At 39.9% G+C, this 12832-nt stretch overlaps 1 protein-coding gene across 12 annotated transcripts in view; it reads right to left on the reverse strand.

The window, feature by feature from the left end:
• The window catches only part of ARVCF (ARVCF delta catenin family member), a 297786-nt gene that overhangs the window by 49720 nt on the left and 235234 nt on the right, over positions 1-12832 (reverse strand). For all 12 annotated transcript variants that reach the window (XM_049806997.1, XM_049807006.1, XM_049806998.1 and 9 more), the window contains 2 exons: positions 1639-1756; positions 195-366 (listed from right to left, as the gene is read on the reverse strand). In XM_049806997.1, the coding sequence (XP_049662954.1) occupies positions 195-366; positions 1639-1756 (290 nt within the window). The remainder of the gene's footprint in view (positions 1-194; positions 367-1638; positions 1757-12832) is intronic.

Here is a 12832-nt window from a genome sequence, read left to right on the forward strand (position 1 = left end):
CATGGAAAAAATTCCCAAATATCTAGTAATAATGCAACAACAGAGATGAACACATGCCACGACACTACAAACACGTACCTCCACAAACTGCAACGTTCTAAACCAGCATGATGAATGTGCTTGCAAGAGCAGACCTACACAGCAAAATTTACCCCCAAATCCATGTCCAGTTCTGAGCTCTCTGCAACACATACCTTTAGCTTTTTTTCCACCAAAACAACCAGCATCGTCTTTCTTCTTCTTCTGAGAGCCTCCCATGCTTGTAGTCTGACTGGCATCTAGTTCTTGGTACTTATCAGCTCCGGGGACCTCTTTGTGGACGTGATAGGAAAGGTTCCGCATGATGCACACACAGTTCTCCACAGACTGTTACAGAGAAATTTATGTTATAACAGGTATTGCAACCTCTTATTTGCAAACCATTATGTTATACAATGGAGGGTTTGGGGGAATTTAAAAAAAGCTCACCTGTCCCAGGAAAAAAGAATGTAGCTTTCAAGGAAGATTTAGTCAAGACTCCTTAAATTAAGGTTCATTCTTGTTCTAAAATCTTCCAGAAGTGAAGTGCTTCATAAATAGTACCCATTCAAAATGAAAAATCTCTAATCGAAAATACCACCTGATCTTACATAAAGAATAAAATTCACCAAAAGATCAAACACACAGTGGAAAATGATCACAGAAGGATCTTATTTTAATACAAGCCTCTCTCTCATTCTTCCAACCTTTACAATCCCCAAGGGGCCCATTTTATTAAATTTTCTCTGGGTCAGAACCTAGGCCTTGTGAGAATTTCAAGGTGAACACACGTTATCCTCTAGTAATAGCTAATCCATAGCACATCAGGTTCTGACAAGAGCAATGCTCTGTAGGTTGCAATGGAAACCACCAGGTGGTTACAAAATCCACTTCCAAAATTATCTGATTAAGTGACAGGGCCTTGTAATTCCTTTGTACAGTCCATCACACGGTGGGACTCAAAAAGAATAAACGATGCTTTACAAGCCTTATTGGTGTCATAAAGCAATAGTATGCTCTTTCTTGTTTAAACAGGTTAAACTTATTGTCTTCCTTAGGTATATAAATATGCTTTTAAGCACTACAGGATGAGATGACAACAAAAACAGATTAATCAAGATCTGCACCTAAAAAAATAAAGACACAATCTAAGTGCTGCAGGTGCGAAGACATACCTTAATTCTAAGCAAAACAGTATTTAGAGATGGTGCTGAATAAAGTCTTTAAAACGAGAATTGATTCCTCTGCTGGTATTGTGCAAAGCACAATACAATGGGACTCAATTCTGATTTGGAGATTGCACTTTTAAGTGTCAATTAAACAATGCAGAACAATAGCAATAATGTCACTGACAATAATAATTGACTACTCTCCCCACCTATCAAAACCACTTGCCTTTGCTCACCTCATCAGCCACACAAGGTACCGTAGCAGCAACATGCTGGTACTCCATCAGTAGTACCATGGATATCATGACAGAGATGTGAGAAAGATAATTACTATGTTCTCTGAGGCAAGCATAATCCCCTTCTGATACTAGCAAATAGAAGTCAGATCCCAGTGCAACACTTCAGCCTAAATTAACAGAAACATCCATTAAGGTTTAATACTCAACCTTACCTTATTGTCTGTATCCTTCTTGCCAACCGCAGACTGTAAAGCATGAAGGAGGGCATCCACCAAGCCATCGCACTCTCTTAGTCTTCTGCGTGCTTCTGCTCCATCTGAACTTACATTCCTAACAGGAGAGATTTAGAAGAAAATTTAGCCCTCTAACCTTCACCATAAAGTTGAAGGTGTGTCGATTTATACTACAATTACTAAGAACTCGTTACCTTGGATGAACAATTTGGAGGCAAAGTAGTCTGACAAACCTATTAAAACTCAGTAAAATATGGGCAATGCACATCTGCAACTCCCTGAATCTGAACAAAAAGGGAACACAGTCACAGATGTGCCTACAAACACATTTTTCTGAGTTGCTGGTGAGTCCAGTGATATACCTTAAACTGGACAGGAGTTTTCAGAGCAAACAACACACAAAGCAAAAATTTAATTTCAAAGCCAGAACTTTTAATCTGAAAAATACTTTCATCACCATCTTAAGAAAAGCACATAAAATCACAAGACTGCTCAGCAGTATTCATGGCCACAGAAACTGAAAAATGAAAGAGATTAAAAACAGGTGTAGAATAAGCTATATTTTATTTAATCAATCTCTATGTAAAATTCTTCTTCACTTTCTTTGGCTTTTATCTGCTCCAAAGAAGTTCAGATAGGAGTCACCATATACAACTGCTGTCTCCTTGGCTGCTCAAAGATTCTCCAAATATGTTCTGTATTCCCAGCTTTCTGTCTGGAAGTCACTGCCACCCAGCTTAAATCCCACATTTTGACGTTTAAAGCCCACCTTTCACACTGTGTATAGCAAATTCACCACAAAGCCTGGATCAGTCACATTTAGAAAGTAAAAGACAACAGTCAGTATGTTTACATGGCTTTAAATTTCTCAAAACATTGAGGAAGAGAATGGCACAGGTAGAAGATGCGAGACAGAGCAGTGAAAGGCTGCTTGGAGTTCTTGAAGTTGCACATATCAATGACTTGCAGAAGTTGTTAGAGGGGAGCTACGAACGGCCTCACTTGTCCAGCAAGCATGCACACTACGTATTGAAGGCCCAGCCTTGCATAAGCATCAACCTGCTGTTACCCAATAAATAAATAAAATTCAAGTCAATTATCCAAATGCTACCTCACCCCTCCCCCCCCCCCCCCCCTTCTCTTATATTTTTCTTTTTCTTTTTTGGGGGTGCGGGAATGAAGTGACAAAATGATTCTTAATAGTGCTTGCAGGCAAAACCTATATGGAAAGTTTTCTCAACACTGAAACACACCAATTTCAACAACACCACAAACAACCTTTCAGCTTTCAGGGTCTTTGAACTCCACAAACCCGTGTAAGGTTAGCTCTCAAAAGCTCAGGACACAACCATTACCTTCTGTTATCAGGATCATGCAGCCAATTTTTCTTTTTAACTAACTAGAGGGACTGCCAATCTCCGAGTAATTAACAAATCAATCATGGTCCCCTCCCATGTCCCCCCATCACCCAGGCAGGCGGGTATGTTAATTGGATGACTAGGAAAAAACCCCACATTTTCTCAGAGACCTCTCAAAATCTGAAGACACTTAATTGTGAGCTGGTTGCTGTAACAGCACATTAACTTTCAATTAAGAACACAAATGAAATGCACAGATAAATGAATCCTTTCGCCAAATCCTAACACACAGCCTGACCTCTAGCAATAGCTGATACAAAGCAGGTAAAGTGGATATTAAAATATGATTCCACAGGATATATGGAAGAGAGAATTCTACATGCTGTTTCTCCATCTCTAGTTGCACTAATCCTTTTGTATCAAAAGCCCAAATGTGAATTTTAATGTAAAGTCTTTATGAAACTGAAATTAGAATTCAAATTCTCTGTGATGCCTTTCAGGAGTTTTAGCAATAAATGATAGCAACTCCACCTCCAAGCACATCTATTAAAGGGGAACATTACTTACTAAGCTTGAGGGTAACAGAAACACCCTAAAAAAGGTCTTATCTGGAGCTGTGCATCACATTTCTTATTCCGTCGTTAAATCTTAGAAATAGAAAGCTAAAATACATAAGGAACACTTGCAGACTTAAAAAAAATTCGATCAAATTTTGAAAAAAAAAAAAAAAAAAAAAAAAAATTCTTCACACCTTTCTTGCCCCATGGCCCAGTTGTAAAAGGTTTTTCTATGGTCCATTTGTGCTACCACACTTGTAGCACATTTGTTGTACTGCTTTGGTTATCAATAGCATCATAGGATTTTGTATCCTGCTTTCTTATTTATTGATCTGTATTAGGATTAAGGTAGACATGGATAAGGTTATAATTGAAAAAGAAACTATAAAAGTGCATCAGTAAGTGTGGCTTGCTGATAGCACTTGCTATATCTTCGACTACAGAAAAATTTACTGAAAATTAATGCCTCAAGAAAAAATTCCCACATATATCACACATAAATAAGCATGAAAACTCTCCAGGATCAAATTAATAGTTAATTAACGCTATGAATAAGTTATCCAGATATCAAACTTTTCAGTTTTAATGTTGTAACTAAAACATCAGCAAAATGCATCCTTATGAGCATCTAATGCAAAAACGCCTGCTCTATAAATACCCCAGACTTGGGATTCTGCTAGTCCTCCCTCCTTGGGTAATGAGATTCCTGCAGCCCATAGGATTTATCTAACATGGAACAACAAAACCCATTTCCTTGTTTGTAACTATAACCCAGACCTACTGGAGAGCTTAGCTCACATTCTTCTCCACAGAAGTCTAGGCAAGACAGATGTCAGGAAACTAAGCACCTGCTTCAGAGTCTGCTCTTTCTGCTGCTCCAACACTGCGAAAAGCAGTGAAGATCTCCCAGTTCCCATGGGAATATTTTCATTTGAGATACAGGCACAAGTACACCAAACATCCCTAAAGCAAAGGCGGGCATGGTGAAAATGCAGGCAGTATGCTTTGAGTAAGTTCTCATCTGGCAATCCCAGAAGTGCTGCCAGGGTTGGTTTCCATGATCCAGAGCAACCTTCAAAAGCTCCTGCAATCCAGGAAAGCACCAGATTGCATTTCTGCCTTGGGGTGTTAAGGATCTATAATATCTACCTCCTCGAAAAACATCACCTGGTAGTCATCAGTCAAATTCACATCCTGGGGCTTCAGGAGGGACTGTCCTGTGGAGACGAGAGCCATTCCATGGACAAGAGAGCTAGTGCTAGTATTGGTCATTAAAAAGGAGAGAAACTGCAACGGAATAGCCAACCTGGTATCGCAGTCCACTGACTAGAGTAATGAAAAACTTCTTCCAATTTCACATCTGCGCTGGAATTGTTCTTGAGGCATCTTACAGATCTATTACATGTTATGGAATGAAAGACATAACTAAAACATGTTCCAAAGGAAACTTCCAAAGCAAAGTTTCTAAACACCCTTCTTTCAAGAGTGATGAAAATCAACAAACAGGCGACTTGGATAAAGCAGAGAGTTTTGCTTTTCACCAAGCTTTTCTACATGAGACAAGCGTCGTTTTATATCAGAAGAAAATTAATTCTTCAGCAGATGGAGTGTTTGATACAAGACACCAAATAGAAAAGGAAGCCAAAACCCTAGCTGAGGTGCCTGTTAACTCTGTTACTTAGGAGCTAGGCTGCCATGCAACAACCGGCACTGCCCAAAGATTTTGGAATTAAACACGTTATCTCAGTGACTTGCTTGCTGGGGCAGTTTAACATCAAGAACCTCTAGAGATGAAGTCAAAAATACTTTTTAAGTTTGAACAACTTGAAACAGGAACTCTGCAGGGCTTTTGAGGCACTGATAATGGGCAAAATCCTGTTACAAGTGAGAATCAAGTTGACTGCTTGTTCAAACGGGTGGGAATGGGGAGGAGGAACTACCTGAACTACTTTTACACAAAAAAGTGACGAATGATACCTGCCATTCCTCTCTCATGTTCTCTACAGTCTGCTTCCCTTGCCTTGCCTCTTCACCCCCAGAGAGGCCTCTGATGCTTTCCCTGCTTTTCAATACTTTTCCAAGAGTCCATTAAGTGAAAAATGTGTTTTAAAAATAATAGTATCTTTCTCACATCACACTGAAAGGGTAATAGAAAGCTTCACAGCGTCCTTACTGTAAATATATACAACACTCAAAAGAGCAATTCTAGGAGCAAGATAGGGAATTACTGTCCATGTTACTCAAAGTACATAAGAAGGAAACAAACTGTATGACTGATTTTATGTAAAACAGTAAACCACAAATCTCATTCCAGAGATTTTAAATCCACAGCCTTTAGCTGGAAGAAGCAACCTGGATTCTTCCTCAAATTCTTGGAGACCAGACTGTAGACAGGACTAGTGAAAGAGGATTTGTAAGGATGTTCAAATATATGCTTTCCCTGGGAAAACAATACAGAGGAGCACTAAGTAAATGTTAAATAAAAGTAAATACCTACCAGCATAGAAACACATCAGGCTAGGAATCCAGTCTGTTGGTATTAAAGACTTGAGAAAATGGCAGGGAATGTGCTGAGAAATCTGTTCATGCTTTAGATAAGGTTATCATTATCACCAAATAGTCTTCTTAATAATATGCAAGTCTGAACGTAACATTTACATCTGCAGAACAAAGTTGGTATTCATCACCTCTAGGATAGGTGAGCTGTTCCTATTATCTGTGCCACACACCAAAATTATCCTCAAGAGAAAAGATTTAAAAGTAATTAAATGCATGGCACTTAATTTGCACTATTTCAATGCAAATCATGTAGCAATGCCCCCACTGTGCTCTCTCTAACAATCTGAAAGATAGAGACGTGGAGAGCTTTTTGGTTTTTTTTCTTAATGATAAAGAAAAACCTAGTAATACAAGCATCAGAGACACACATTTTTTCTCTGAACTTTAAAAATAGTATTTTCAAGACTATTGCTGTGTCTGCCACCTGGCTGGAAAGGCCCATCAGTTGTTATCCCACAGTGCTGCAGATAAAGCTGAAAACCAGAAGTTAGAGCATTACTGAACACTTACCATCCTGCTTCAGTTCAGCAGGTGTAAAAAGCACTTTGTTTAGAGACCCAGCTGGGAACAAAGACAACAGGTTGCAGACTTAGTTTTTTATATAAATAAGAAAGCTGAACTGGAAATTTTAAAGATATCCTCCTAGTAACATTTCCACCTCTCTCTAGAATAAGCATGGACGAGAGCCGAAGCTGAGACAGTGATGAGCTCTTTTCAACAACCTCTTTGTGCTCACTGTGGAGTCTCACATTGCCCAAATGAATCCCACTTTTTACTATTGTAAACAACCTTCTAACAGCTATTTTGGTATTGCCAGGCTAAAACGTAATGTTGTCACCTATATAGTTTATCTCAGCACTGTTGAAGAAGATAAGGATACCTGAGATCATTACAAGCCACAGAGCTACAAACGATTTGGGTTTCCTGGTGGGTTGAGTGAGTGGCACTTCACAAGTGGGCTGAGTTATGGCAATGCTGTGGCAGAGCTGGCAGGCAGTACATACACCTTGCTAGACCCCGACTAACACCATCACTGAGGCTTCATTGTCTAGGCACTGAATTTTATATACTTCAGCTGATAAAAAACCTACAAGGTTCTCACAAGTCTAATTTAAATATATTAGTTGTTCTATCCACCTACTCTGGCAGTCAGAACCCTTGCTATAAAAACGCCCTTCCACACCCACACTTTGCTTCACTATTAAGAAATATTTATTTGGATGTCAGCCAAAGGAGATTGATAAATAACAGTTGTAGTAAATGTACTCTATTTCTGAGCATATTTCTAGGTACTAAATGTCTCAAAGGAAGAATACACAGCATTTAAAAATCATTCCATCATTTCATGTAGAAATATAATGAATTCCATACTTCAGTTCACATGAAATACCAGAAAATTTAATTGGTATTAAGTTCATTATTCTGAAAATAAGAGAGAAAAAGAATCTGCCTGTAACACAAAGGTAGCCTGATCCAGGCAGCACTGGTCAAAGAGCCCTGTACAACACAATGGAGTTGGCAGCAGACAGCTGAATCAGAAATCAAGCAGCAAATATGGTAAAGAAGATAAAAAGCCGACAAAGTCCAAGTGAAATGAACAGGAAGACAGGGGAGCTCTCCTGATGGTGACATTAGGTAGGGAGCAGCTGTTCAACTGAGAAAAGGTGTATCAGATCTGGGCAGGAGATCCCACTGGAGATTTCTGCTCCACTTCAGCTTCCACTTACCAGGTAGACCCAAGAGAGAAGCAGCAGGGCAGCCCTGGTTGCCTTGCGTGTAAAACCCTTCCAAGCTATTTCAATAAACGGATTGGTTTTGTTTAGTTGACCAAATGCTCAAAAGAGGACGCACCAAAGGCCACCCCTGAAAAAGGACTTCACAAGTTTAGTCTGTACTCCAGAGACACTAGCATAGAGCAAGAGATGTACAAAGCACACTGTCACGTCTCACATTCATGTCAGCACTGTCTATAAGATCTCCCTGCAATAAAAGCAGGGGCTTAACAGCCAGCAGTACAGTTTAACAAGGTACAGATGTCAAGTCCATCCTTTGTTATCTGTGGCTTTCTATATCCAAAACACCACGTAATGCCTTTTCAGTAAAATACTGACTGGTTACCTCTTGCACAACCTACTTGGAGGGTCTTAGCTTGCTCTCCTGTAATGCAAAACGATGCAGAAACGCACTACACAAGAATTCCATGATGCCCAGCAGCTGCTTAGCTTCCAAATTATTCCAGTCTCTGCTTGGAGGAAAGGCTAAGGGGCTTTGCTTGCTTTATCGCACATGCTTGTTGCAATATGAAAAGAATCTCAAAAATACAAAAATGAGGCAGTTTTTATATAATAAAGGATCACGGCTCACATGCCTTCCAAAGCAAACTATGTCCATTACAGTAACTGCAGTGAGCTTTGTTTCAGCCTTGCTCTTCATCCCACCACAGCGACAGACATTTTTGTAGATTCCCTTCGCTGACAGCCAAGGGAGAAGGGACCTAGATTCATTCCTAAGTAATGACAGAAGGCAATAAGCAAGTGCATAACTTTAAATTTATACTTCAGATTTGATTGTAAAGCATTAAGGTTGCATGTAACTAGGTTATGTCTCTGCTGCTAAAATCTATGCATAATTTATTTATATTACAAGCTAAACATCAGGAACTGTCAGGAGGAACCCTAACAGCTCCTTACTAGCACGAATTAAACGCTCTGCTCATCATATAAGCCCCAGGACAGCCATATGCTGTGATCCTGCACAGTATCAGTAAGCTAATTAAGAAACTGCCTTCGTTCACTCCTCTCTATTGTGTGGGTTTTTAATTTGAGTTGGTTCTTTTCCAGTCTGGGTTGGGCAGATAAGCTTCTCCCTGTTCCGTGCTGCTCGCTGCCTCGAAAGTGGAGATTCACAGGCAAATTTCTGTTCAGTTTTTATCTCTTTCTAAAACAATTCCTCTACTGAAAGTCCAGTTCAAAAGTACCTGTTGCGTAACAAAACACTGACAGTATCATTAGCTCCAATTTCTGGAGCAGCAGTCTCCCAAAGGCTGTACCCAGCATGAAAACAAGATGAGGGCACCAGCCTTCAAGCATGGTGGGTGGGTGGACAGAGACATGGCAGCATCTGCCCTCATCTCCTCCAGGTGGGACAGGGAACTGCTAAGCTTTGTATGAAGTCCTGTCGAGACCTCCTTGGTTAAACAACTGCCCTACAAAAGCATACAAAAAGAGTACTTGAACTATGATAGTGGAGCACACTGATTAAGAGGAAAAGTCAACCAAATGACTTGGTCAAAGAATCCTTTTTGGAGTGGGGGAGAAACGTAGCTGCCGCAAGAAGGTCTCTGTACTAATGCTAGAGTCATGACACTCAATTACTAATTTGCTGCTGATAAAAGAGAGAAAATAAAAGCTGGCACCTGAAAACTCACATTTACATATCTTTCTCTGTCCTGCCATGCTTCACTGCGCAAAGCTCCCCTGACACCAAGGGCAGCCTGGCTGGCAGCACTGTAGCAGCATCACCTGAGCTTCACCTCCTGCGTCCTGCTCTTCACTAGACAGCACTTGCAGGTTAAAGACTTGCACTTAAGTGCCTTCTTACTTTGGTCAGTTGGAGATGAAGGCTGCCTCAAGTATATGAGAATGTAGGTAGGACAAATATTATGTGACTGTCACCACATACTATTATCATGCCTGCAGGATTTAAGGATGGATAGAGCTTGAAGGTAATTCACTTCGAAAGCTCTAATTCCCAAGCATTTTTCTCTTCAGAGAAAAGCCATACATTAATCATTAACAAGAACGGAGGGCATAAGCACCTAGCTTTGACAGCCCTTCTTCCTCTCTTTCCTCAAATTCAGCGTGCAGAGATGGGAAGAAAAAATGGACACACCAGTATCACTGAGACACTCATACAGTCACTTCCAGGGTGCAAAGAGAGAGAACTTTTCTGCCAAAACAAGACCACAGATTCTGTTTGACAAACCTTGTTTACCTCCAGGTGCCTCACGGATGCACACATGCCTGCTACAAACAGTGTGGGCTATAGGTGTTTGCATGCATACATATATTCACAAGTATATAAAGACATTAGGAACAAATGTATTACCATCAAGCAGTGTTACGTACGACTGAAGCACTGCAAGTTACATCTGCAGGACAAGATGTACATGTAACGTAACCTTAATGCTCTCTGTCCTTAGAAAAAGGTTAAAACATTTCCATACAAAAACTCTACCTGGCACATCCTAAGTATTGATGATTTACCATCAAGCTCCTGCAGTCCTCTTTCCTCTGAAGCACATAAAAGTAACAGAAGCTTGCAGATACTTATACATCATTTCTCCTCCTGGTGGAGTATGTTTTCAGCTCTGAATCTACAGAGTCCTTATCTCATGTCTTCAAACATCCTATCTCACACTTACCATAGCTCTTAGGGTTTGATTCCATGGGACCAAACTTTTAATTTATACCTACAGGAGGTGATTATTCCCAGTTGTTGTCTCTAGGATCAACCACTTCAAAATCCTTGAACTACTGGTATTTTACCAGCTTCAGGGGAAGATAAGGACAGAGGTGCCAATCCCACGTTAAGGACAGGAAAGTGAAGATCAGTGACTTAAGTCCGGATCCACTCAGGCACTTAGGAGCCTGAATCTCACCAAAACCAGAAGGAGATAGGGCTATTAAAAATTAGACCACAAAAAGGTTTAATGCCATTAATCTTGCCTGTAATTATGTCAGGATAGTAGCAGAACAGCAATTAAATCCATACTTCCCAAGTCTCTTGTTACAGCTCTAGCCACCACATTGTCCCTTCTCTTCTCAGGAGCTCATGTTGGACAAGCTGTTATGTGCAATTTTGATCTGAAGAATGCATGTTTTTAGTGGAAGTCAAGTGGGTGCAGTTTGTTTGTGTTCGTACACCCACGGCCAGGTCTCTGAACCCTGAGGCTATTTGTGAAAGCGAATTTCTGCGTACTTGGAGAATTGACAAGAAATGCTGCAACTACAGATGGTACCCTGGAAAAAGGAGCACTTTGCATCTGTTTGCTATGCAAATTAATTCATCTAACATTTGTTGACAGCAGGTCAGTTTAGCACAGGAATGAGGCTAGAAAGTTGGCAATTTAGAAACTAAGTTCTACTCTGTCCTCTCAAAAGTGAAAAAAATCCAAGGGAGAATTAAAAGTAATTAGGCAGAAAACAGCAATTAAGCCCAGAATGAATTTCATTTTTAAATCATTAAAATCCTTGCTGCTTCCAGAGAACTAGGAATCAGGGTAGATATCTACAAAGAAAACAAAAAAAATAACGGGACTGCAGCAGCACTCTCTGACCCACAGATGCGGCACTTCCCCTCTAAAGCAGAGAAGCATCTTTGGAGAAACCTGGAGACATAGCAAAGGTCTCTGGCACTGCCTGGATGCATGTAAGCTAGACTTAGCTCCATCAACCCCACCAGCAATTCAACTTGTATGCCTCTCCTAAATCACTTTAATGTCTGGGTCAAAGTTGTAGGAAGGATCATGAAATGGCCTTGTTAAGATGTACCAGATCATTACATTATTTAAACTGGAAGAGAGTACAATTTAAAAATGAATGCTTCTGGATTGCAAATCCCAGTAGGGATTTAGGGGTTTAAAGACAAAAAAAAAAAAAAAAAAAAAAGAAAAAAAAGACAGTAACTAGAAGAGACATTCTCCACATACCTAAAACAATAAAATACAATGCTAAGACATGAAACTTGTACTCCAAATGAAATAAAGGAACATCTGTGCATATTTAATGATTCTCCTAGCAAATGTCTTCCTTCTTCCCTAGTCCTATGTTTCCATAACCAAAAATCCACTTAATTTCAATAAATCATTCTTTGCTTTGTTTTTTACTGTTCTTTTGAGATTTCCACCACACCTATTTCTCTCAACAGGTTCAACAGAATATAAGAATACCTTCATTTTATAAAATTACACCCAAGGTAGCGTCTATCACGAGGCTCACGAACATTTTAAGTAGTAAAATTACTATGGATATTGCAGTTCAATTCACCATACCGGGTCTGCCCCTAGAAATGGAACACAGTAATGCAAGAGGAAAAATCTTTTTCCTGATGTCAAGACGAGAATGGAGACAAAATTATCGTCACCTGCACTAGTTTCTAAAAACTTCAGTGTATGTCTTGGTAAAGATTACAGAAAAAGCATGCAATAGATCTAATTATCAGATCATAGTTTGCAAGATGGCTGTGCTGCCAAGTCTTTATTTTGCAAAGGGGAATACGGGATTCCCAAAATATTCAAAGAGAGTTTTTGGCAAATCAAGTCGAGTGGAATGGCATAAAGAACCCACACATCATGTTCCAGATGATATCAGGACTCAAAAGATCCCTAGAACAGCCACAGTCACGGGAAAAGGCTTGACTTTAGAAGGAAACCTTAAAATAAGCACTGGTCTCCAAAGTCAATATAAACCTTAACCAGTTGCCTCTTCTTCCTTTGATTCTTACTGGCTGCATATACATTGCCTGTTAGCTATGGTAGTTTGGTATGGACATCACTAGGTATCACAGGTAATCCCAGAGTTACTTAACTCATAGCAAAGAGATAGCATTTGAACGGCTTGCTTGACGATGACATACTTCGCAGTTCCTCTGATTTCCAGCTTGTAAATGACCAGGTCCAACGTTACACAGTGTCACGCA

This window comes from Accipiter gentilis, chromosome 7 (genome assembly GCF_929443795.1).
Source record: "Accipiter gentilis chromosome 7, bAccGen1.1, whole genome shotgun sequence".
Classification (NCBI taxonomy): Eukaryota; Metazoa; Chordata; class Aves; order Accipitriformes; family Accipitridae; genus Astur; species Astur gentilis.